This window comes from Balaenoptera ricei, chromosome 5 (assembly GCF_028023285.1).
Source record: "Balaenoptera ricei isolate mBalRic1 chromosome 5, mBalRic1.hap2, whole genome shotgun sequence".
In the NCBI taxonomy this organism is placed as follows: domain Eukaryota; kingdom Metazoa; phylum Chordata; class Mammalia; order Artiodactyla; family Balaenopteridae; genus Balaenoptera; species Balaenoptera ricei.
Genome location: NC_082643.1, coordinates 26,545,482 through 26,571,288, shown reverse-complemented (window position 1 = coordinate 26,571,288; position 25,807 = coordinate 26,545,482). Strand labels below are relative to the sequence as shown.

At 38.4% G+C, this 25,807-nt stretch overlaps 1 protein-coding gene across 8 annotated transcripts in view; it reads left to right on the top strand.

The window, feature by feature from the left end:
- Nucleotides 1-25,807, top strand: part of INPP4B (inositol polyphosphate-4-phosphatase type II B) — a 758,305-nt gene that overhangs the window by 693,113 nt on the left and 39,385 nt on the right. For all 8 annotated transcript variants that reach the window (XM_059922536.1, XM_059922531.1, XM_059922530.1 and 5 more), the window contains 2 exons: nucleotides 16,821-16,933; nucleotides 20,707-20,861. In XM_059922536.1, coding sequence (XP_059778519.1) covers nucleotides 16,821-16,933; nucleotides 20,707-20,861 — 268 coding nt within the window. The remainder of the gene's footprint in view (nucleotides 1-16,820; nucleotides 16,934-20,706; nucleotides 20,862-25,807) is intronic.

The window sequence follows — 25,807 nt, the reverse complement described above, 5'->3', positions numbered from 1 at the left end:
ATTTAGTTAACAGGGTGCAATTTACTTTTGTGCCCTTTGAATTTATAATTTCAGTTAACATTTTTTATTTTTAGTATTTTGATTTATCTGATCTCTCATTTAAAGATAGACCAAAGGAGCAAAGCTGGTGCAGTTAAAGATAACATTAGAAAGAAAATTATAATAAATATTAAAACTCAAAATAATGTGAAATATGAAAAAAGTTAACAGGACTCCACTGGGACGAGGAAAACCTTCAAATGAGAGGGTTTCCCAGAAATAGGTGAAAAAGAAAAGCTTGACTATGGATACAATGTTGAATATCTAAAACGGGCTTTTGTTAGATCAGAGAATGGATCAACTCATTCCTTATATCTAATACTTTGTCTTTTTAAAATATAGCCGTTGAAAATTTAACCAGTTTTTCAAACTTAAGACAGCCCTCTAGTAAATCAAAATAATCTTTCTAGAACAAGTATGTGGTAATACTTCCCTGAATGAAGTTATTGGATTTTGTTTCTAGAAGGAATGAAAAGACTGGAACTACCAAGATATGATTCATAATTGTACTTCATGTGAAATGAATTTACAAATTGATACACATCAGACTCTTGCTGAGAAAGAATTAGTTACAACGTTTATAACACATATTGTGCTCTGTAAGAAACCAGCCCTAGGTCTTGGAGTGTGGGAGTGCAGTCACTGTCACATGCTAACAGGTATCTTGTGTTACAAATGGATAAAATCACCGAGGAGCAGCATGTAAATCAGTTCTTGGAATACTGAGCCTATATCAGAGAAAAGAATTGCACCACATTTGCTCTGTTTATCAGTGAAAATTAAGACTACTTAAATGGATATTCTCTTCAGTTAGTGGTTATTTTATGAGCTCTGTTGCAGACCAGAAAGTGTGCGATGAAATCAATACTGACAGCATCAACTCCATGTGCCGCATAGGTGGGCAATGCTCCGTAAACAAAGAACGCTGCCTCTGAATATTCACTCACTTAACTGCTTATTTACCTACAGTTGGAGCCCACGTGTGTTGACACTCACAGCGTGGCTCGCTGCCACCATGAGTTTGAACATGTTGCTTTCACTTGGTAGAATAAGCTATGGTGGGTGTTTCTTGTCCCTGCTTTTCAGAGCCCTCTGTCCTTAGACTACCACCTAAACTGAGCCCGGCTCCCCAGTCCTTAGTAGGCTCTGGAAATGACTTGAATTTATAAAGTAAGGAAATGAGGTGAGGCAAATATCTCAAAAGACATAAACACATGCACAGACATATGATTGCACACACACACAGACACACATACGCGTGCGTGCGCAGGCACAACTTACTAAAAGTCGACGATCTGAGTGTTTCTGATTAGCATAGGGACTTTCTGATACAGGTTAACTGTTTCCCAGGTTTCAAAGTAAAATTCTAAATTATTACCTTTCTACCCACACGTGGTAATACTAGATTTCCTCTGAAAGGTTCACATTTATATAGAGAGACCCTGTCTTAACATGAGGCCAGCCTCTCAACATTCACAGAACCGTGACATCAGAGGCTACGGTTTTATTCTGTCAACTGAGGTTCAGCTGTGGGTGACAAAAAGCACTGTTAGACCCTTCCCCCATCACTTGTCTCCCTTTTCCCGATATCTCTTTCATCTCTGCTGCCTTTCTACTGTCTATAAACTTTGCGGGTGAGGTCAGGCTATGATTAACCTGCAATAGGATCGGGTAGAGACAGGTGTCTGAATTAGAAAGGATATGCTAACCTAAACTGTCCTGTGGTAAATTGAAAAATAATGCCAAATTCTTAGCAGCCATAGTAGTCAGAACCCAGCCATGCAAAGGAGCATTCTAGGAATTTCCTGCAGAGTGTTGGAGATAAACATGAAGAAATTTGGGAGAAATTAACCAGGGCGATGTAGCCACCCAGAGTTTAGCAATAAATAGCAGGAAACTAGCAGAGCTAACCCAGGTTACATAATTTATTTAGTAATAATTTCTGTTTTACAGACATCTCAACTTTGATACTATGTAGACATCGAGATAGACAAATGAAAAATCCTGTTAGTCATCCAAATATTTTGCTTATTTTGTTTCAAACTATGTGTGTTTGGAAACATACAGATGGCTTAGGAATTTTTCACATGTTATCCATATCTTTGGCATTGCATAGACATATAAAAAGATGAATAAAGGGGATTGGCAGTACACAGGAAAAATATGTTATCATGCAGGACTTCCTGAAAGTTGGAAATGTTCCCCAAAAAGCAGACAGAAGTGGAATTTGAAGGTTACTGTCTTCAATTTTTCTCTACCCGTTTTTCTAGTCAGCTGCTCTAGTCAGCCTTTGGTCCACATAACTTCACCGAAACTGGTTTTGTCAGGTTCTCTACCTGTTAAAGCCAATGCTCAGTTCTCTGTCCTCATCCTATTTGATCTAGTAATAGGTTTGAGATGGTTATTTTTTCCCTCTTTCATCACTGGTCTTCCAGGCCATCACCCTACTTTTCTGTGATTACTCCTGCCCCCCTGGGCTGCTGCATTTCAACCATCATTACTGATTCCACATTATCTTTCTGACCTCTAAATGCTGAGGGTACCAGGATTTGGTCCACGGATGTCTACTCCGCTCCCTTGTTGAACGGCCTCATTGCTTTAAATACCATCCTTTAATTATCCACCTCCATACCTGCATCACCAGCCCATCTCTCTTCCCTAAATTTATATATCCTGCTCAGCACCTCAAACTCTCTTCCTGATGTGCCCCTAAAAATTTATTCTTCCCACTATCTTCCCCATTTCAGTTTTTATCATTTCTAACTTTTTGTTGTTTCAGAAAAAAATGGGAGTCACCCTTGACTCTTCTCTTTTTTTCACACCCCATTTTCAGTCCATCAGAAGATTTCATTGGCTGTATTTTCAAAATGTGTGATCAGCTCTGTCCACCTGTATTGCTACCACTCTGTGCAAATCCTTGTTATTCTTGCTTCCAGATTATGGCAAAACCTTCTCCCCGTCTCTTTGTTTCCTCTCTCAACCTCATTCAGTAGTCCTTTTTGATCACAACAGCCAAAGTGACCTTTAAAAATGAAAATCGAATCATGTCACTCTTCAAAATCTTCCAATAACCCCCTATTTTTTATTGTAGAATAACAATCTAAATTGTTACAATGGCCTCTAAGGGTCCCCATAATCTGGCAAAAAAAATTGGATCTTTTGACTCCACTCTCTTCTCTCTCTCTCTCTGTGTCTCTCCCTCTCCATGTCCCTCCCTTCCTCCCTTGCTTCACTCTGCCCCAAACTGACCTCTTGCTGTTTCTTAGGACTTTTTCATTGGCTGTTTCCTCTGCCTTAAATGCTTCCCCCATAGGGATCACTTACCTCCTTTAAGTCTTTCTCCAAATGTTACTTTCTCAGTTAGGCCTTTCTTGACCACCCTCTTTAAAATTGCAACCTCTGGTGCCCTGGTCCCCTTCTCGCTTTATTTTTCTCCACAACGTCTATCACGTACCTTGCTTGGTTATAACTCCTGATCAGAACATAAGCTTCATGAGGACAAGTCTCCTGTCTATTTGTTGACTTTATTTACCAATAAACAAAAACATTGTCTGGCACATAGCTTATACTCCATACATATTTGTTGAATGAATGGCATAGATTAGGTCATTTGTTTAGTTGGATGTTTTGAAGAATCAGAGAACAATTCGATCTTGGAAATAATCTAATCTAAAGTATTCCAAAGAACACTCTTTCTGCTAATAATTGTTAGGCAATGAAAGAATTCTATAGTCAAATGATTTTGGAATTCACGTTATCACACTGCAAGTTTTGAGAAGATCTGTAGCATAGCCAGCAATCGTTTTATGTAAAGGATCAGAAAGTAAATAATTCAGATTTTGCAGGCCATGTGATCTGTCACAACTTCTGGACTCTGCTACTGAAGTGCAAAATAAGCCATTAACGATATGTAAATTAATGAACTTGGCTGAATTCTAATGAAACTGTATTTATAAAAACACAGAATTGACTGGGTTTAGTTTGCAAGCCATAGTTTCCCAACCCTAATCTACACTGCCTATACTTTAATTTTGTTTAAAATAGCATTTTTATCACATTATAAGACCACCGAAAAAAACCCATAAAATATTCATTAGCATCTTGTTAAGTAAGTGTTCCTCAGGACGTGGTTTAAGAAACACTGATCTAGTTTAACCCTATAATTTGTTATGAGGGGTTTGGGATCCAGGATAGATTTTGTTAAATTCACACATGCAGCTAGTGGGAGAACAAGGATAAATTCTATATTTTCTGACTCCCAGTTAAGTGTTCTTTTCACTTTTATGCCGCAACTCTTCCATTGCTGTCTAAGGACTCTGTTCTTTTAAATTTAAAATTTATTTTCAACTCATTGCAGAGAAACTCCGACATACTTACCTGTTGAAATTTTTAATGTTGATAAAGATTAAGATAATTTTTTAATTTGATATGTCTTTTGAAGCACTCCTGTGTCTTTTTGAAAAGAAAAGTGATACTAAACAATACTGAATTGTAATTTTCTATGTGCACGTTAAACCACAGACATAAACTTTTAGTGTCCATTAACTTGTACTCTGAATCACAGCAACAAATACAAACAACACTACAAGTAACAAAGGTAGACACATATACTCTCATACACACATACAAATGGCCACCTCCCTGTTCAACTCAGCATTTATCTCTGCATCTTCTATGTTACTTCATGGCCCTCACAAATTAGATGTATCCACACTATTCTCAAGTTTATGTGGGTAAAAACTCAGATTTCCAGCCCTTTAGTCATCCTTCCATTTTTCTATGTTCTTTCCTTCTCACTGGGGCTCTCCTTTCTTTAGACTTCATCACTCACTGAAGATTGGCCGGACTTCCAGTAAACCCATCTAGTTAGTATGCACAGAATAGCATGAAAACAAAAGATATGAATTCAATTGAAAGTTCACTTAGGTGAATCATTTGATGCTCTGAGTGCCCCCATTTCATTATCAGCTAAATGAGAATAACTAATACATAGGTACCTGTACTTCATCTACCATTATCTCACTGGAGAAAGGAAGTTAATATTTCCAGTGTCAGTTTCCTGATAAGTTGTCACACCACACTTATGAACATTAGCGAGATGGATAAGATAATGGTTGTATGTGCTTTGAGCTTCTCAAGAGAGTTCTGTTTCGCCTGTATACACACATTGATCCAGTTAAATTTGATTGTAAAGCTCTTTTTTTTTTTTTAAGTCTTTATTGAATTTGTTACAATATTGCTTCTGCTTTAGGTTTTGGTTTTTTGCCCGCGAGGCATGTGGGGTCTTAGCTCCCCAACCAGGGATCAAACCTGCACCCCCTGCATTGGAAAGCGAAGTCTTAACCACTGGACCACCATGGAAGTCCTATAAAGCTCTTTCTGTAGTTTGAACTAACCTGCCTCTCTTCTCCATTCAACAGCCTCTCTCCTTCTCAGTCTTGTCTGTAACCCTTCAAATACCTACCTATATTAATCTTTTTTTTTTTTTAATTAATTAATTTATTTATTTTTGGCTGTGTTGGGTCTTCGTTTCTGTGCGAGGGCTTTCTCTAGTTGTGGCAGATGGGGGCCACTCTTCATCGCGGTGCACGGGCCTCTCACTATCGCGGCCTCTCTTGTTGCGGAGCACAGGCTCCAGACGCGCAGGCTCAGTAATTGTGGCTCACGGGCCCAGTTGCTCCGCAGCATGTGGGATCTTCCCAGACCAGGGCTCGAACCCGTGTCCCCTGCATTGGCAGGCAGACTCCCAACCACTGTGCCACCAGGGAAGCCCCCTATATTAATCTTAATGATTTTTTAAATATAGTCCCTGCTTCTCTGATAATCTTTCAATAAAAGCACATTTTTCTTTTTGGAACACCCACATAGAGATGAGTTCCTGAAATTGATCTTGGAGAGGCAGCAGAGAGCGGTGGCATGAAGCGAGATCTTAGTTCCCTGCCCAGGAATTGGACCTGGGCAGTCTGGATGGAAACCAGGAATCCTAGCCGCTAGTGCACCGGGGGCTAGAGGATAGAAACAAGGTTCCCCTGTCTCTTACCCCACATTGAGAAATGCATTTCTCAAGGAGGCAAAAACTGTAGAAACAGGTACAAAGTTTATTATTAGAGACATGGTACAACAAGTGGGAGAGCACACAGAGAAACAGTTTGTTTAGTTAAGACAGAAGCGAGGCAGAGATACACACCAGGAGAGAAAACCTGTGGGCATCCCCCCTAATGAGGAGGAATGCAGTAAAGAGGTGGTTAAATCATTTCTTCTGGGTCTTTGTTCACCTTTGGCCAATTATCTGGTTTCTTTTTCCACACCTGACCTGCCTTAGGACCTCCCCAACACCTCCCCAACACATGAGCATAACTTTTTTCACAGATGGATTCCAGCCCACAGGCCTATGGGGGGCCTTGGCATCACCTATTTTGGGGTGGTGCCCCCTCCTTTCTGACCCCCAAGAAGCCTCCAAGGTGCAGTGTCTCCCTTTTCCCCAAGGATGGGAAACACGTGACCTCTTCATCTTTTACTCAAACAGGATTTAGCCCCTCTCTGTCCCTGCCATGACTGTTATCTTAAAGTGTCCACAGGAAACAAAGTCCAGCTATTTACCCTGTTCCTGTTGTAATTTCTATCTCAAAGTGCAAACAGTAGGCTGGTTGTAAATATCTAGCCTAGCGCCCACCTGCCTCCTTCCTCAGGAAATGTAAACAGGAAGCTAGTTGTAAATGCCCAGCCTGGAGCCCATCAATCTCCTGCCTAACAAAGTCGTCACTCTTTGGAACTGGCCCCACAGTGAGGAATGAGGTAGATAATAGAAATCTTAGGACTCATCTTCCCTTTTGGAAATAAATATCTAAATTTGACCTGAATTAATACCAGTCTCCTATGAATTCAGCTTCAGGATAGTACCGCATCCAGTAAACAGCCCAACAATTAAAAATAACTAAAAATTAGTTCCAACTTTCAATTAAACATCAAAGAGGAGACAACGGACAACTCATTATTTTACTTTTTAAATCCTTTTTGCCAAATGTTCAAGTCACTCATCGATTGAGCACATCACTGGCCCAGACATTCACTATTTACTTACCATTCCGCCTTTCCCAAAACCATGAGTGCAAAGCCTTCAGTTCCATTCCGGTCCACCTCCCCGTCTACCTTTCTTTCTTCATGCTTCCACTTCTGCAGAACAAAACTCCAGATAAAGCACAACTCTTCTCTGAAGTCAGGTAAGGGGGAAAAATTGAAGACTCAAAGATAAAATTATCTTTATCAGACACATCAGAAAAGGGAAATATGGCAACACACATAGATTAATACATTTTGTTGCTATCAACAAATTATAAAGGTATGAGAATCCTAGATTTTCAAATTGGAAGTCACTTAAAGCCAATAAAAGGAGCTATATGAATGGAAAAAAAGGTAGGCCATATATTCTTATTACCCCTTTCCTCTTCATTTTGGAGCCTTCTAAAGCAGCTTTAGTTCCATGATCATCGTCCTCTATTTTACCTCATTTATAACTTTTTAAATACCTCAGGAGTTATTTATTTTATTCTATATAGTATGAAGCAGTAAAGATCTCATTCTTTTTTTAATTTTTATTTTGTATTGGAGCATAGTTGATGAACAAAGTTGTGTTAATGTACGGCAAAGTGATTCAGTTATACATATACATGTATCTATTCTTTTTCAAATTCTTTTCCCATTTAGGTTATTACAGAATATTGAGCAACATGTTGGTTATCTGTTTTAAATACAGCAGTATGTACATATCAGCCCCAAACTCCCAATCTGTCCCAACCCCCGAAGCCTTCCCCGCTGGTAACCATAAGTTCTTTTTTTATTTAAAAGATTTTTTTTTTGATATGGGCCACCGTTTTTCAGTCTTTTATTGAATTTGTTACAATATTGCTTCTATTTTATGTTTTGGTTTTTTGGCCACGAGGCATGTGGGGTCTTAGCTCCCCAACCAGGGATTGAGCCCGCACCCCCTGCCCTGGAAGGCGAAGTCTTAACCACTGGACTACCAGGGAAGTCCCTGGTAGCCATGAGTTCTTTCTCTAAGTCTGTGAGTCTGTTTCAAGATCTCATTCTTACTTGCCTCCAAGAGCCTAAAGAGGTAATCCAGAGACCATTGGAGAAAAGCCCATTCTTCTCAACTGTCTCCCCTTTTCTTTGGCCATTATTCGGGCAGTTTTGGAGTCAGTTCCTTCTGCATTATCAAAAAAAAAGGAGGGCCATGGAAGAGGTGAACCCTTCTTCCTTGGAGAATGGCTTATTATGTGTCTACCTCTCTGGGCTGCCATTTGACCTTGGTATATTTCACGGGCTGCCTGGCTCTTACATGGGCAGGGAGGTGAGGTGCTGGAATTACCCCAAAAGCTGCTTCCCTCTCAGTCCTAAGTTTTGAGAAATCTATTCTTGCTTTGGTCCTCAGACTTTTGTGTGTAGTGTGTGCCCTCAACAGGTATTTTCTTGCTGTTGCTCTAAAGTGCAAGGACTTAGAAATTGAGCTGGAAGGAAGAAAGGGGACCATCCAACTCCCCTCAGTGCTAAGGACCCAGGCCACTTAAAAGCAGGCAAAAAATAATCCAAGCAGTGCAACCAGGCTAACAGGAAGACTGACCTGGGGATTTGTATGAAGCCCCTTTCATACTCAAATTTTCTATTTTCTGTTAATAAAAATATCTCAATATCTTGAGAGCAGAACTTAAATTTTTGAGAGTCATCTGCCTACAATCCATCTCCCAACCTTTGACATGACTCTAAATTGTTTGGAGATTCTGAAATTAAATAATGAATGATTTCTTTGAAAAAATGGAAATAGAAAAAAATATTAATGGGTTACAGTTCTACTCTTCTTCCTATACACCAGTCCCATGGCCTTCAATGTGCAATAGTGAGTGAGGAAATTCTAAACAAATTGTTAACACATTACTTTTCATATATTTTAACAATTCGTTTTGAAGTTCATCTTTTCCTTTGCTATGGGTGATGCAACCTTGAAATTTATTTAAGAGGAAACGATGAAAATGTACAGGCCAAAGATATTTTTCGGCTCTGATCAGGTTGGGAATTTGATATTTGATTTCTGATACTGCCTTTTTCGTAAATTGTAAATTGTAAATCAAATTTAAGTAAAGCTGGTGTCCGTGGGGCTTTTTCTTTCGTAATTTTCAAGATTTTGCAGCCTCTAAAAGAGCATAATTTCCAATTTTAAGACATCTCAATGGCTTTCACCTAATTGCATTTGTTTGCTTGTTAGTGCATTTAACTATAATTGTTTCAGAATTAATTCTAGAAAAGATGTGATATTACAGAATGTAGTACTAACCAGAATGGACTGTGAAAACTTTGTTCTTCATATGTTCATTTTATCATACTTAGAAGAACAGGCCCTTCCACGTTTGTTTGTTTTTTTACTGTAGTTGTTCTGGTAATTTATTGCTAGGTAACAAATTATCCCATGTTTACTGATACAAAATTAGAATCATTTTATTTATGCTCACAGATTCTGTGGGTTAGTTATTCAGACAGGAAAGATGGGGAAGTTTGTCTCCACTCCAAGATATCTGGGACCTCAGTTGGAAAGGAGAATGGCTGGTATCCCTTAAGTGACTGGGAACTGGAGTCATCTGCCGGCTTCTGTGCTCACATTCTGACCACTGGGCTAGGATGGCTCAAAGGCTGGGCTCAGCTAAAACTGTTGACCGGAGTACCTAAATAGGACCCTCCATGTGACTTGGGCTTCTCCGAGCATAGTACATGGGTTCTTATAGGGAATATCCCAAAAGAGGGAATACAGACAGCAAAGTCCCAAGAGAATAAGGCAGAAGCTTCAGAGTCATTTATGACCTGGCACCCAAAGTCACGTAGCATCACGTCTGCCATTAATCAACATGGTCACAAGCCCACCTAGCTTCCAGATGAAGGTACGAAGACTCCACCTTCTTTATAGAAGGAGTGTCAAAGAACGTGGAGCCATGTTTTAAAACCATCACTGTAGAATGGACTTGTAGACATGGTACAGGGGAAGGGGAGGCTGGGACTAATTGAGAGAGTAGCACTGACATATATACACTACCATGTGGAAAATAGATAGCTAGTGGGAAGCCACTGTATAGCACAGGGAGATCAGCTCGGTGCTTTGTGACCACCTAGAGGCGTGGGATGGGGAGGGTGAGAGGGAGGCTCTAGAGGGAGGGGATATATGTACACATATAGCTGATTCACTCTGTGTACAGTAGAAGCTAACACAACATTGTAAAACAATTATAATCCAATAAAGATGTAAAAAAATCATAAAAAAAGAAGTGATTAATGGGATGCTTTCCATAAGTACTCTTCCTTATTTGTGATTCCTCACCTCTAAAGCAACAGTACACATTTTCAATATGGCTGATCAGTGTTAAAAATGCCTATATAACCAGGTGTTTACCTTAGAATGCTTTTGGTTGCAAGTGACAGAAACCCTGACTCAAACTGGCATCAATTAACAAAATTGAAAATTTCAGCAGTAAGGCAGGCAACCAGTTAAGAGAGGGTTGGTTTAGTGGCTTAGCAGTACTGAAAAGACACTTCTCTGCCTTATTTCATGACTCTTAGTGTTGACTTTATCCTACATCTAGTTCCTTCATGAAGAAAGTCTTGCTGGCGTGAGCAGTTATTCCCATGCTCAACTGTATGCTCAAGCAGAGAGATAAAAAGAGCTTTTCCTCCCCTTCTACTTTACAGAGTCCTGAGCCTCACTCAGCTGGAACAGCATAGGTCACTTACTTAACCCTGAAACAATTTCTGAGGTCAAAGTCAAGTTCTGATTGGCTTAGATTTAGATGCTCATCCCTGAACTAGCCCTGATTTCAAAGGGGATGGAATTATACCACTTGACTTCATAATGGGGGTGTGATTGATCCCTGTAAATGTTGTGCCTGCTACCCACTGGGAAATAGCTGGAATAGGTGATGGGAAGGCGGCTGTAATTTCTATTTCATCTTGGAACATTCTCTGACAACATGAAATCATTTGACCGTGAGGTGATGGAGCTATTGCCTTGGCCTCATTAGCATCATAGTTCAATGAGCCGAGAGTTCATGGTCCCATTCCCGTTCACTGGTCAGCACCCTGCCTTTGAGTCAGGCCAATGTCATATTTAGAGCTGCCGTTCTTAAAGAAATCCCATTTGACAAAACAAGGAAAAAATAGCTACTAAAAAAATGACTCTGAACTTGGCTGTTCTCTCCCAGCAAGGAGTGGTGGGAGAACAGTCACTGGCTTTCTGAATGTTTGGAATCATGTGTGTGCACCTGTGTCTGTGTGAGAGAATATTTCTTACTTTGGATAAATTCGGACTTTTGCCTGAGAAAGTAGGCTTTCTATCTGAGGCTATGAACTCTTCTTAAGAACTGTGAATGTCTTCCTCTGTTTTTCAGAGCTGACGCAGAACTGAATAATGTAGACTCTTCTGCCAAGACTTTTATTCATTGTTTTCCACTGCAGGTCGATGCAGCATGACGGGGTTATTGACCTCACTTTGCTGTTGAGAAAATAGGGACAGAGGGTTAAACAGCTTGCTATGACCACATGTCGAAGCAGGGACGGAGTTGGCATTAGTAATCGTTTTCCTGGAATCTTGGCCCGGTGCTTTCTTTACAAAGAGTTATGAAAGTTCCAAATGGAGAAAGAGAACAGGTCATAAAATACAAGCACTTTGGAACCCATCACCCAGTCTCAGAAATTTTGTGAGAAACAAATATTTGTAGACATAGTGGAAACCCCCTTGGTACCCTTTTTGGTTCCCACCCCTCACCTTCCCTTCTCTGAGAAAATCAGTATCCTGAATTTGGTATTTTACGTTCTCATACATATTTTTCCTCTGTATGTGTGTATCCATAAAAAATATGGTACAGGTTTGCACATTTAACTTTATATTATTGCTGTTATCTTGTATGAATCATTTTTTTTTTTTGCTCAGCATATTTTTTAGTATATATCCATGCTCATACATCTAGCATGTTTATTCATTCTACCTATTATATAATATTCTATGTCATAAATATATATACATATGTATGACAGATTATCTTTACCATCATTTAGATTTTTGCTGCTGTTTAATATCATAAGCAATAATGCAGTGTACATTCTTTTACCTTTTACCTTCTGATTACTTTCATGAACCCCCCTGGAAAAACAGAATACTTTTATGGAGATAAACATAGAGATTCAATTGCTCTGTCTAAGTTCGGTCCTAGAGTAATGCAGGAGTGAGTACCAGAAGCAAGACTTATTGGCCATATTTACATTTGAAGAAACTCATTCTAAATCTAAAACGGTTACTGAGCAGAACCTTACGGGGCCATCCCAAGACAGACCCCTCCCCCATATCCTCTGATTTAGCTCCTCTCTGAAGTACCCAGATAACAGTATCTGATGCACATTTCCTGAGTTGTTTTACAAATGCTAAAACCGCCACCAAATGGAAGAAGTTACCTACTTGATGACCATGAGCAGGTAGCCCCCAGACCTACCGGCACCTAAGGGTTGATAATATTAACCCCTGTGACACTGCCCTGTTACATCACCATCAACCAATCAGAGAATTGTGCACGAGCTGATCACATACCCTGGGACTCTACTCCCTCACCTTGTCTTTAAAAATGCTTTGCTGAAGTCCATCAGGGAGTTTGGGCTTTTTGGGCACTAGGTAACCAGGACTCCTTGCTTGTTGCCCTGCAGTAAACACTGCACTTTCCTTCACTACAACCCGGTGTCAGTAGATTAGCTTTACTGCTCATGGGTGGGCAGACCCAAGTTTGGTTCAGTAACAAAACCAATCCATGTTCTGTGTATACCATGATTTAAAGTTGCTATATCAGGATCTATCATTATATCTTGAAATCTCACCTATTTAGTCATTACTAATGCTACTTCTTTCCAGAACCAGACCTGAATTTCTGTGGCCTGCAGGATTTTTGTCAGGCTGAAAAAAAATGGCAGCAATCATAGTGATGGACTGAATAAACGAAGTTTTATCATTACAGAAATAGAAACAGTGGCTTGAAAATTTTAAGAACATCAATTGACTTCCTTCTAAAAAGCATGCCATGGGGAGAAGGGGTGAAATTTCTATGGGATATCATTTCTGTGTATCTGAAAGCACTATCTTTATGTAGATAAAAATGAACAAAGGATGGCCATTTGTTTGACTTATTTTAGGAGCACTGTAGTCTGTTTAAAATGGCTGATTTAAAAATCTTCATGTCAACTATGAAACTAAATTATTTTGAAAAATTATTATGCTTTGTTCTGAATCCTCAGAATTCTGAAGAAGCTGGTTCATTGTGTTAATACTGGAGTTACTTTTTTGTATCAGCAGCCAACTGTGAAGACACTAATACAGATTTGAGGGAAATTACTGGCATAGGACTTGGGACACTGGATTTTTGACTTGACCATCTGACTATGAACCTTGTGAAAAAGTCACCTAAGCATCTTGGACATGGGGTTGCCCTAAATCAGTGCTTTGCAAGTTTTTTATGTTGACCCTATATAGGTGTTAAATCAGTTTAGTGGGTTGGGGCCAACATTCAAAAGAAAGCAAGATGGAATAGAACAAAATATATTCAGGGTGCAGTGAACGCACTCAGGGTAAATATTATTGCATAAAATTTTTGTTACAAAGGGATGAGTGTGCATAACTGCTATGGGACATTGTATAAAGTAAACTTCTTCTGTATTGCTTTTAAAAATATTTGAAAGTCATCTTTACCAGGTGATTTTAAAAACAGTCTCGGGGACCTCTCAGATATGGTTATGTCCATAATTAAAATTCACCAGGTGCTCCCATTTTTAGGAGGAAGCCCAGATATCCCAAATAGCAGAAAAGACTCTTCATAATTCTTGCCCTCTAGGACATGGTGAACTACAAGCTTCCTGTTTCCATAGTACTGCCTCGTATGTCCATGCCTTTGCTGACGTTTTTCTCTTGGCCTCAAATACTCTCTGTAGACACAAAGCATTACCTTTACTAGAAACCTTTCCATACTCAACTATTCTTCATTGAATTGGCCACTCCTTTTCTTAGGTCCCTATTATCATTTTTACTGTCTTGTGTCATAGCCCACGGTACACTTGACTGCAGTTAATAATGGTGTAAAAAATCTGTCCCACCCTACCAGACCATGGAAATTTGGAGGTAAGGTCTTTGTATCATAAGAATTTGAGGGTTTTTTTTTCCTTTTCTTATACATATGTACTCTGTTCTCCCTTGCTCTTAAAATAACTGTATTATTTTAAAACAATGCATATTTATTGTGTCTCAAATGACATAAAAAGTTGAGGGAGGGATAGATTGGGAGTTTGGGATTGACATGTACACACTGTTATATTTAAAACATAACCAACAAGGACCTACTGTATAGCACAGGGAACTCTGCTCAGTATTTTGTAATAACCTGAATGGGAAAAGAATTTGAAAAAGAATAGATACACATATATGTATAACTGCATTACTTTGCTGTATACCTGAAACCAACACGACATTGTTAATCAACTATGCTCCAATATTAAATAAAAAATTATTTAAAAGGCAGTTGAAAAATCACCCTAAATCCCATAACCCAAAGAGGAGCACTGTTGACATCTAAACCGATGTCTTGCTCTGCCTGCGTTCACATAGAGAGAGAGGTAAGCATGCACACAAGTGCAGGCACACACACCCAATGTTACACCAATAAATTCATTTATTAATATGACCAGTTTTTCCTTTCAACAATGTCAAGGACACTTTCTCTGTCAATGATATACCTGTACACGATTTTAAATTGCTGCTTGTTATTCTAAGTCATGTTTTGTTTTGGTTGCCATTTATCAACATTAAGGGCAGTGATGGCAGATCTGACTTATTCCTTGTGTGCTACAAGTATCAATTAGAAGGCACCATTATTGTCCTTACTTTCTTCAATTAGCTGTAGAGTCCTGAGCTGGCTTTGCAACTCTCTTCAAGGCATTCTACATTATGCCTCCTTCCCTTTATCCTTGGGCTGTGTCCTGTTAAAATCTCTGTGTATCAGAGTCTCCTACCTAGCAAGGCAATGTCTTTGGGGAAAGCTTCTCTTTCTTAAGAGAATCATTGGGACTTCCCTGGTAGTCAAGTGGTTAAGGCTCCACGCCTCCAATGGAGGGGGCATGGGTTCGATCGCTGGTCGGGGAACTAAGATCCTACATGGTGCGCAGTGTGGCCAAAAAATTAAAAAAAAAAAAAAAACTGTCTCTAGTTACACAGTAAAAATTTGACGTTTAACAGTTTTCCATTTAGGAACTAATAAAGTAGAATCATGCATATATTTATATGAATATTTTGAATCTCATCTCCCTAAAACAAGGTATGAATCTGGACTGTACCTGACCTTTCTCTATTCTGTGGACAGGAAATTCAAGATGATATATAATTGTTTTCAATGCTCAGTTCCATTTTACCAACCACTTCCATTCTTTGGTAGATATAGATTGCTAGTACAGTTCTTTAGGATATTTCCTCTACTCTCTGGAGCTAAAGTTAAGAGCTACGCAGATATATTATTCTAATAAAATGAAACATCTGGTACAATTTTGTTAAGTGCCAAGCTTCATTATGATTAAAGCTTATTTGTGTCATTTGTGTGTGTGTGTGTGTGATCTGAATCAGGAGCAGATCATCTATTTCTTCAATGTAACTGGATAACCTAGGTATAGTCCATGTTGTTCTTATGTATTTTCTCCTGTTTTTAGCCTCAATTAAAGCTCTCAGGAGTTCTTCATCCATCAGTTTGTGGCTTCCACAGTAGAGTGTATTTTCATACTGTACAGTACTAACCCAAACACTCTCTTAGACTTTTTGTTTCCATCTCTATATTCTAATCTTGAATCCTATCTCACTGAGTCTCAGGAATACTGGTGTCATAGTGTGCATTGCCTTAGGTTTTAATATAAACCATATGCCATTGATTACTCATGCTCTAGTTATGAGTGTGTAGAGATCTGAGCAATCAGTCACTTCTTGCTCCCTTCCCAATTATCTCATATAATTAACTATCGTTTCTTGCGTTGTTTCTCTTTCCATCCATACCTGTGCTCCTTAATAGCACTTGTTCTCAAACAGGATGGACTTTGCCCCCAAGGAACATTTGGCAATATCTGGAGATAGTTTTGATTGTCACAGTGGGAAGGGTACTACTGGCTTCTAAATGGTAGAGGTCAGGGACGCTGCATAACATCCCACAATGCAGAATATAGGCCCACTCCCTACAACCAAGTGTCAGCCAGTCCGAAATGTCAATATTGCCTAGTTTGAGGAATCTTGCTGTGTAGAAACTGACTTCATGTGTTTTGGTTGAACTTTCCAATTCCACCTCTGAGATGTTCAGTTTGATATAGTCTCATGATTCAGACTAGCTGCTCAGTAGCCCAAAATGGAAGGTTGTATCTCATGTTCCATCCTCATTCCTATACTTTGGTTGAAGTGAGGCAGCCTTTGTTATTAAAAACAGTTCCCTTCTTGGTGAGCGTTATATCACCCATTGACATTACCCCAGTTACACACAATAGGGAATGAGGGAAACTGAGGCATATTTCTAAGTAAAAGAATAAAACCGGAAGGATTAATAAGTATGATTATCCTCAGATACTCTCTGCTCCAAATGGCATTTGTTGTCATGGAAATTACATTTGCATATATATTAAGGAAAACTCCATGGGCAGCTTAATACTAATACGGTTTCCTTTTTTTCCCCTCCTTTTTTGTTTTTCAGACATTTCACATTTTCAAGAACAAAATGATTTAAAAGGATTACTAGAAAATCTCCATCAAAATATTCAAGCCAAAAAGAGGAAGAATGTAGAGATCATGTGGCTGGCTGCAACGGTAGGCACTCTCCTGTCAAATGGTATTGCCTGTCACCGTGATGATCAGAAAGCATTATCGGGTATCTGCTATGTAGGGTCCAACCTCTGCACTTTGGTCTACCAGATGTCATTCTCCGTTATCCAGGAGATTAGGCATCTAGTCTACCAATAAACACGAACACAAGATAGAAGAAGATGTATTCAACGAGAAAGAATCTTACTCATTGGCTTTTCTTATAAATTCGGGATGTGTTTGAGGCTAAAATCAAGGGTCTGTGATTTTCTTGATATTGCATGTTGCAATGTCAATAGCCCATGTCAGTCAGGGTTTTGAAGTGCTGCTCTAGAGACATAGGGTTTCAACAGAAAGTGGTTATCAGATCTCTGACTCACAGCCTCAGTAAGGCTCCTGGACATATTGTTTTGTTAATGAGCTTGTAAATGCGTTTGTCAATTTAGATATTGGCATAGAATTTATTACTGATGTATTGCTCTTAGGGTAATGAGCTATATTTTGTATGCTTCTTTCTCATTTAATGGCACCCTCAGGGTAGAAGATCTGCCTGCTTCCCCCCCCACCAGGTTTCTACAAGGTTGAGGGAGAAAAGCATGCCTATAGTTTTTAAGCTCTTATCTGGCAACCGTTTAGGTATAGCTCACATGAGTTTTGTTAAACATTCAGACCCAGAGATCCTTTCACTAGGAAGGGATCTTTTCATCAGGAAAGGAACACATTGGAGATCTTTTTGATGAACGCCATGTTTGAACTTACTGCACAGGATTGCTTGTGTAATTTGGAGTTCAGTGTAACAGATCTTCTCACGTGTGCTATTCATTCTCTATCAATAGCATTTAAAACAAAGCCTTTCCCCCTGCTGCCAGTGCTTCAATTATAATCTAATATTACTTACTCTCTTCTGGGAAAAAGGAATGGATAATTTACCATGAGTTCATAAAATAATTTACCAAGAGCAAGGCAGAGGAAAGCTGCTTTAGTTTCCCTTCATGCCCTCTTGGAGCCCCAGGGAAGAACATCAAAGGTAACAGTATGAAACGTTGCTTTCAGGCAGCTCATTTACACTGGTTCCATTTAGCATCATACTACATTACATGAAGGTTGTTTTTAATAGTTCTTTCTCCTGTGTCTGCTCTATATACCTTCAAAGACTACTATGGTTGCTAATTCTCACGAAAATTTCACAAAGACAGGTCGAAGTTATTTTTGCTATATAACTAATGACATGATAGCACAAAAGTAGTTTGATCATTTCCCAAGGCCATCTGACAACTTAGGAACATATACATATGTCATTATACACATATCGTGCAGTCATGTAAATTGACAAATGAAGGATGCACAGGTAGAACCACAAATGTATATTTTCTCTAGTACATGTAGTTTTCTCATTTGAATATATTAAAATAATTTCCATAAATCCTACGTTTCTGAAATTGTTTTTGAAATGTATATACCAACCAAATATGGCTTACTCACAACTTACCATTGAATTCATGAATGGGTGATTACTTGCCTTGATAAATATACAGCACCCATAGTGTGCAAATTTGGCATTCTGTAGGAATATTGACTTCATTATTAATAGCATGTCTATAGAGTGATACATGAGTTTCAATATGCTCTTTGTAAACCAGGGACCTTGGTATTACTCTTAAAGAAATATAGAAATTCCCTTTGACATTTTCCAAAAAGTTTTTATTTCTGTCTCTGTTTTGTTATCCTCTCTTCTTTAAAACAATTAATGAAATACTGCTTTTGTTAATGTTTTACATTCTAATTGAAAAATGTAAAGCTATTTGGTTTTATCTTGAATGAATTTTAAAAAATGAAAATGAGAATTTAAAAAGACCAAATACCAAATTAAGCTAATGTTAAATTAAGCTCATATAGTTCAGAAGAATTGTGAAATACAGAAACCAAGACCCAACCTGTCTGCTTTGATGGAATTGCCCCAGCTTCTTTTTTTTTTAATAAATTTATTTATTTTATTATTTTATTTTATTTTATTTTATTTTTGGCTGCGTTGGGTCTTCATTGCTGCACGTGGTCTTTTCTCTGGTTGCGGCGAGCGGGGACTGCTCTTCGTTGCGGTGCGCAGGCTTCTCATTGTGGTGGCTTCTCTTGTTGCAGAGCATGGGCTCTAGGTGCATAGGCTTCAGTAGTTGTGGCACATGGGCTCAGTAGTTGTGGCTTATGGGCTCTAGAGCACAGGCTCAGTAGTTGTGGCACACGGGCTTAGTTGCTCCGCAGCATGTGGGATCTTCCCGGACCAGGCATTGAACCCGTGTCCCCTGCATTGGCAGGCGGATTCTTAACCACTGCGCCACCAGGGAAGCCCGCCCCAGATTCCTCTTGATTTAAATTTGTAACATGAAATATCCTTAGTAGGATAGTTGCATACAATTGTGACAATGCATTTTAAAGAATATTCATTCTTTTTAAAAATCACCTCTCATAAGTGACCATTGAGGTCTGTATTTTGTTACTATAAATATAGTCAAGCCTTTGTTATTTTATATTAAAATTTTTGAAATACTATTTATTTAAATGCGTTAGTGTTTTCTACAAGAAAAAAAAAGATTATATGTTGAAATCATGCTCTCACATTTCTCTAGTCACTTACATTGGAGATAGTGAGAAAGTACCTAAGGGCTAATAAGGACTTGTAAATCCTAAGCTAAGTATCAGAATCACAATTAAATCATGATAAAAACCCTTGATAAACTGTATTATTATATCCTCTCTTCAAATCAGGCAACTGTTAAGGCCTCCTCAATGGCAGATAATAAAGCAGGCCTGTATTTCATCAGAGTAGAGGTATCTTAAGTGCATGTTGACTAACACTGTTGATGCATTACCATGGACTAGGGAAGAGAAAAGAATGGTGTGATTCACCTGTTAACCGTAAAGCAATGAGACCATAAATTATTGCTACTTACAGATTCTTCTCCTGGCTTACATCAGAATAACAACAAGAAAGAATTATAGAGAGAAACAGAACAGGACAGAAGTTAAAGACTTGGTCCTTGTTAGGTAGACTTATATCAGCATCCTGGCTCTGCTCTGTTGTGCATAAGTCACCTTACCTATCTAAACCTCAATTTGGTCATCTGTAAAATGAGATTAATATACCTTCCTCCAGGGTTCATGTGCAGTTAAATTAAAAGAGCAAATCTATATGAAATTTATTAGCATTGTACCTGGTGCACAGTAGATATGCAATTATAGTGGCCATTTTTGGTGCCCTTATTCTTATCAGTTGCATCGATGAGTGGTTTCCTTATCGGTTGCACTTGGCACCATATGGATGTTTGAAATCTCATAACATCCAGCAGAGATTAGTAAAGGTTATTTTAAATATATAGTAAGAAGGTATTAGCTATGTAAGATTCAAATCAAGTGGCTGATCCAAGAAATACAGATTATTTTTTTCCCCTTCACTATTAAGATGTTGCTTCTGAGCTGTGATTATCATTATCCCCTGCAGCTTAGATCCCCTCTCAGAGAGCTTTGCTGCCTCTGCTGGATATTTACCATCTTATATGCCTTCAACAGCCCCACACCTCATGTACAAAGAGCTAAATAAATTAAATCTATTCCACCAGCTTTTGAAATGAAAAGGTAGTATTTTTCCATTCCATAGGCAGATTGAACCAGTTAACTTTCATAAATTAACATAAATTTGGTGGGTTTAGACTAGAAGTGTCTAGAGGACTCTGACACTTTAGAGTAATCTGCAGATAAACAATAAACTGTATATATGTCTGTTACAGATTTGTCGCAAGCTAAATGGCATTCGTTTCACCTGTTGTAAAAGTGCCAAAGATAGGACGTCGATGTCAGTGACGCTTGAACAATGCTCAATCTTGAGGGATGAACACCAGTTACACAAGGACTTCTTTATCCGAGCGCTGGATTGTATGAGAAGGTATCCCATATGTCTTCAACTTTCTTTCTTTTTTAAAACAAAATTTTATTGAAGTATAGTTGATTTACAATATTTGTTAATTTCTGCTGTACAACGAAGTGATTTAGTTATACATATATATTCTTTTTTATATTCCTTTTCATTTTCGTTTATCACGGGATGTTGCATATAGTTCCCTGTGCTATATAATAGGACCGCATTGTTTCTTTTAGGTCATTTTAAGGTTTGGGTTTGTTTTCTTTTTCCAAATATGTGTTTTACTGGAGGACTAAACATTTAGTTACTTCACTGCATTTCCATGGCTTAGAGCTGATGACATGAGAGATAACATAATTTTAAGTGAATACTCATTTTAGGCAATAAAAAAAATGTGGCCAGATTTTGATCATCTGAATGGAAGATATATTTCATTAATACATTTAGACCTAAGTTGAAGGGCTCCGGTCCTTTCACATATAACACTTGAAGAGCACAGTCGCTTTTCATACAAGTCGTTATGTGTATGCACAAAATAAAACTAAGTCGTTATGCAAATAAAGCAACTATCCAAAAAGTGGCAACTAACAGGTGATCTTCCCATAGGTTGCAGGGTCTTCCTGTCTTTAACCTCCTTCCTAAAATTATTTTCACATCACTCATCATAAAGATGGGATTACACGGATTCTTTAAGATTGAGAATTAATATGGTTACTCTGCTGACATTTAAAATGTTCTGCCTGAAGTCATGTATCTTGATTCATTTCCGCAGTAATTAAATCTAAAGTCTAAGCCATAATGGGAAGGAAAAAGTGCCTCATTCACAACATCTGTCAGCAAGGACATACGTTAATTAAAAACTTTAGCGAACTTGTCTCTTTGCCACAAAGACCGACTCAGAAGCACAACAGGAAACGGGACAGGCTCCCTGATCCCAGAAAGGAATGTCATGTGATGCTGTGAGAGGGCTGCTTCTTATCTGGCATGTCATTAGCTCCCCTTTTCTTTTAACTGCTACGGTCTTTCCATGGCGAGAGTGATGCTTGTCTGCGCTCCTTCTATGCTGTATGTTTTCCCCACTAATGAGAGGGTTCTGAAGTCCTCTCTTTTACCCCATTTCATGTCTCTTGGCATTTTCGTTGTTCGGTGGAGTTCTACCATAATTTTTGGATAAATGTATGAGGATATCTTCAAGGCCTGACATGAGCATCTCAGCCATACGAAACATGTTTGGTTGTCATTAAAGACTTTTTTCAATAATAATCTCTCAACACTCACAGGGAAGGTTCAGAATCTGAGTATAAAATCTTCTAATGTGCATTTAAAAAGTACAGATGTCACTATGGATGGAACAAAGATGCCAGGTGAGGAGGGCAGAGCATATGATTTTACAGGCCAGAAACCCTAGAGGGCTAAAATGATTCAACCGGCATAAAGTATCTGGAAGGTGAAACTGTTACTTGTTTATTTAAGGTAGGGGGAAGAGAGGACCCTTAAATTAGAAAGGTAATTTTTTCCAATCCGTAAATAAAGGGCATATCTGTCATATATATGTTGAACTATAAAACTACATATTTTGGAATAGCATAAAGGTTGTATGGACCTGACATTATATGTACAACACATTTGCTAATGACATAACATTTATGAGGATTTAGTTTGGGATTGTGAAATAAAAGTAAGGCACTAGAAATGTAATCCCAAAATACTAAAGATCTTAACTTCCATATCCCCACTACTCTAGCGAAATTTCAAATCTGCCAAATTTATCCTTTGGTTTTGTGTCTATGTGAGGGCTGCATGAGAGTGTGAGGGCTTGTCCATGTGTGTGTATGCGTGTGTGTGTGTGTTCGTGCGTGCATGTGTTTAAGGGAAATAGATGTGTTATTGTCTTGAATAACTGATGTCCTTTCCCTCTTTGGGTACTGTCTTACATCACAAGCCCATAGGTTTGTAAGCTCTGGCCACAGGGCAGAGTAGATGAGAGGATGCGGCTTCGGCTTCGGAGCCAGCTGACCTGAGTTTGAATCCAGGTCACGTGCCACTTAGCAGCCAAGAGGAAGTTAATCTCATCCTGCCTCTCAGTGCCTGAGGCAAGTTAGTCAACCTCTTGGTGCCTCAGTCTTCTCTTGTGTAAAAATAGACATGCTAATAATAGTAGCCCTTCTTAGGAATGTCTCCAGGATTAAATGAATTGATATGTGTTAAGTGATTAGATCAATGTTTGAGACACAGTGCGCACTCTACGATATTTGTTAATAAAATAAATATCAAAGGTCATGATCTTCCTGAGACAATCAGGTCTAGGCAATTATGAGCCTCGTATTTTTTTTGAATATATTATGACATACGGTTTGACTCCAATACCATATATTAAAATCTTGTAAATAAGCTTTCAAATGCAATGTTTTATCTATTTAAGAAAATAAGCTCTTTAAATACCACTTTGAAACTGTGCGTGTGTTTACAAATGCTGTGCTAATTATGGATGGATTGCATTCATTAAAGTAAGCCTGGATAGGTTTCTTATAAGTATTTTTTATGTTAATGTGTATTATTGTATGCCCTTACAAATAATCATAGAATTTGAGATCAAGGAGTCACCTTAAAAATTTAGTCAAACCTGCTTCACCTTATGAGTAATGAAACTGAGCTCTACAGAGTGTTTCAGCAAAGACTACTCAGAAAATACTAGAGCCAGCACTAAAACACAGATGCCTTAGTTACATTTTTTATCCTGTGCTATACAATAGCACCTTGTTATTTTCCTTAGTTGTTTTTTTTCCTTTTTTTATAAATTTTATTTATTTATTTTTTATACAACAGTTTCTTATTAGTTATCTGTTTTATACAAATTAGTGTATATATGTCAATCCCATAATTATTTGGTTATGTATTTGACTACTTCACATCTGTTAGTTAAAATATTATGTAAGTCATATGAGTCATAAGAACCATGTACTTTTAGAAACTGGAGACTGTGTGCAAGACCAGAGTGGTCTGAGCAAATCCTGAGACCTTGAAGAACAAACTCTAGTTCTAGAATGTTAACTCTTTAATTTCTACCTTATCTGTCATGTTCACTATTGTGTGTCTGGGCATTTGAGCACAGTGTCTGGTCCAGAATGAAATAAATATAAATAGTGGTTGAATAAACAAAGAACAGTCCAAATAGGAATTCATTCTGCTGCCTTCTGTTTTTCAGAACCGTGTAGCAACTTTTTCATCTGTTTTTAAAATTGTATTTTCAATTATGTTCTGAGATAGTAGTTCAGTTCTTACTTTTATGTCTAAGCCTTGTTTCCTAGGGTTGCACTTGGGTCTCTGTAGTTCAGTGGTCAGTCAGTGATTAGCCAGAAGTTGTGCTCAAACATTTCAATCCAGTAAGGCTTTCAACCTCTGCTGATATGTCTGTGTATGGACTGGGAAACATGTTCAAATTCAGGAGTTTTCATATCCATCCTGCCTTTTCTTTCCACCAGGCCCTATTAGGTCCTACTGGTCAACCCAGGATGTGTGGAAATTGATCAAAGCCCTCCATGGTTCTCTCATGTCCAGGATCTCATTTCCCATTACATTCATGGCTAGTCCACTGGTCTGGGGAGTGGCCCAAGTGGGAGTGCAGGCTCAGGCCAGCTGTGAGGTTGGCAGTCAGCATTTGTTTGCCTCCAAGGACGCTAATGCTTCGGACAGTGCCTGGGAGTAGGCTTTTCTACTCTTCACTTCCAATGCACTTAGACCCTGGGGCAGCAAAGTTGCCAGTTTCCATGGCAGCCTCTCCCTGGTAGAGGTTTAGCTGAGAGGGGCGGGGTGGGAGCAGCCCCAGGCAGAAAGACCACAGACTCGCCCTCTTCTTACCTGCCAGTCAGCAGTTTTCCAAGAAGAAACTCTTTTCCACTTGTTGCTTGTCTTTGGCTGATTATTAGGGTCCTGAAATGGTTGGTTTTGACAATATTTTTCAGTGTCATGGTTTTGGGAGGAGGAAGAGGATTTGCAGAGCTCTTTGCTCTGCCATCTGTTGGACAGTCCCAGCCTCCAGACAGTGGCTGCTTCTGGGACATTAAAAAACTACGTATATTTGGACCCTGTGCAGTTTATCATTGAGGTGGATTCAGGGATCCAGAATTTTTAAGAACTTTACAAATATTCCAGGACACAACCCTGGATTAAAAAAAGAAAAAAAAAAGCTAGTGTTGTAAAGGAGTTTGATTTTTATGTTTTTAAATGTATTAAAGTTTTTTATTTTATTTGACATCAGTTGCAGTTTATTTTATCTTTGAATTATTCTAACCACCTTTCAGGCTATTTACTCTGGATATTTTTAAAAGTTCACCGGGGTTATAATATCAATGTTGTTTCTGTAGTTTTATTTTTTTCATTATCTATATTAAATTTTTCTACTGTATAGTGCTTATCTCTGTTAAATTTTCAAATTATTTATGGATGAGAGAAATGTTATGGATAAAAAGAAATAAAGCTTCATCTACCTGCTTGTTCAGAAGCCCCCTCACCAGAATAAGGTTCATGAGAGTGGGGACTTTTGTTATCTTGTTCACTGCTATATTTTAATTATCCAGTACCTAGAATAATGCCTACTTATAGTAGGTTCTCAATAAATATTCAATGAGTGAGTGAATGAATAACGTAACATAGGTTTCTAAAATGTTCAAGTCCTATAAGGAAGTTTTGTGCATACATGGGCATTTGGAAATAAGCAAATGAAATTATTGCTCAGTTGTGACATATTTATAAGCAAAAGTTCCAGAAGATGAAAGTGAAAGTTTTGGAGAGGTTTCAACTCAAATTCAAAAACAAACAGGCCACAAACAATCTACCTTAACGCACAGTCTGAATCTGTCAACCAAAAGTTTAGAAACAGACATGATTGAAATAAAAAGGTGTTTATTTAGGGCTGCAGCCCGGGAGACACAGATTCAACAAGCATTTGAATTGTGTTCTACCAGACTACA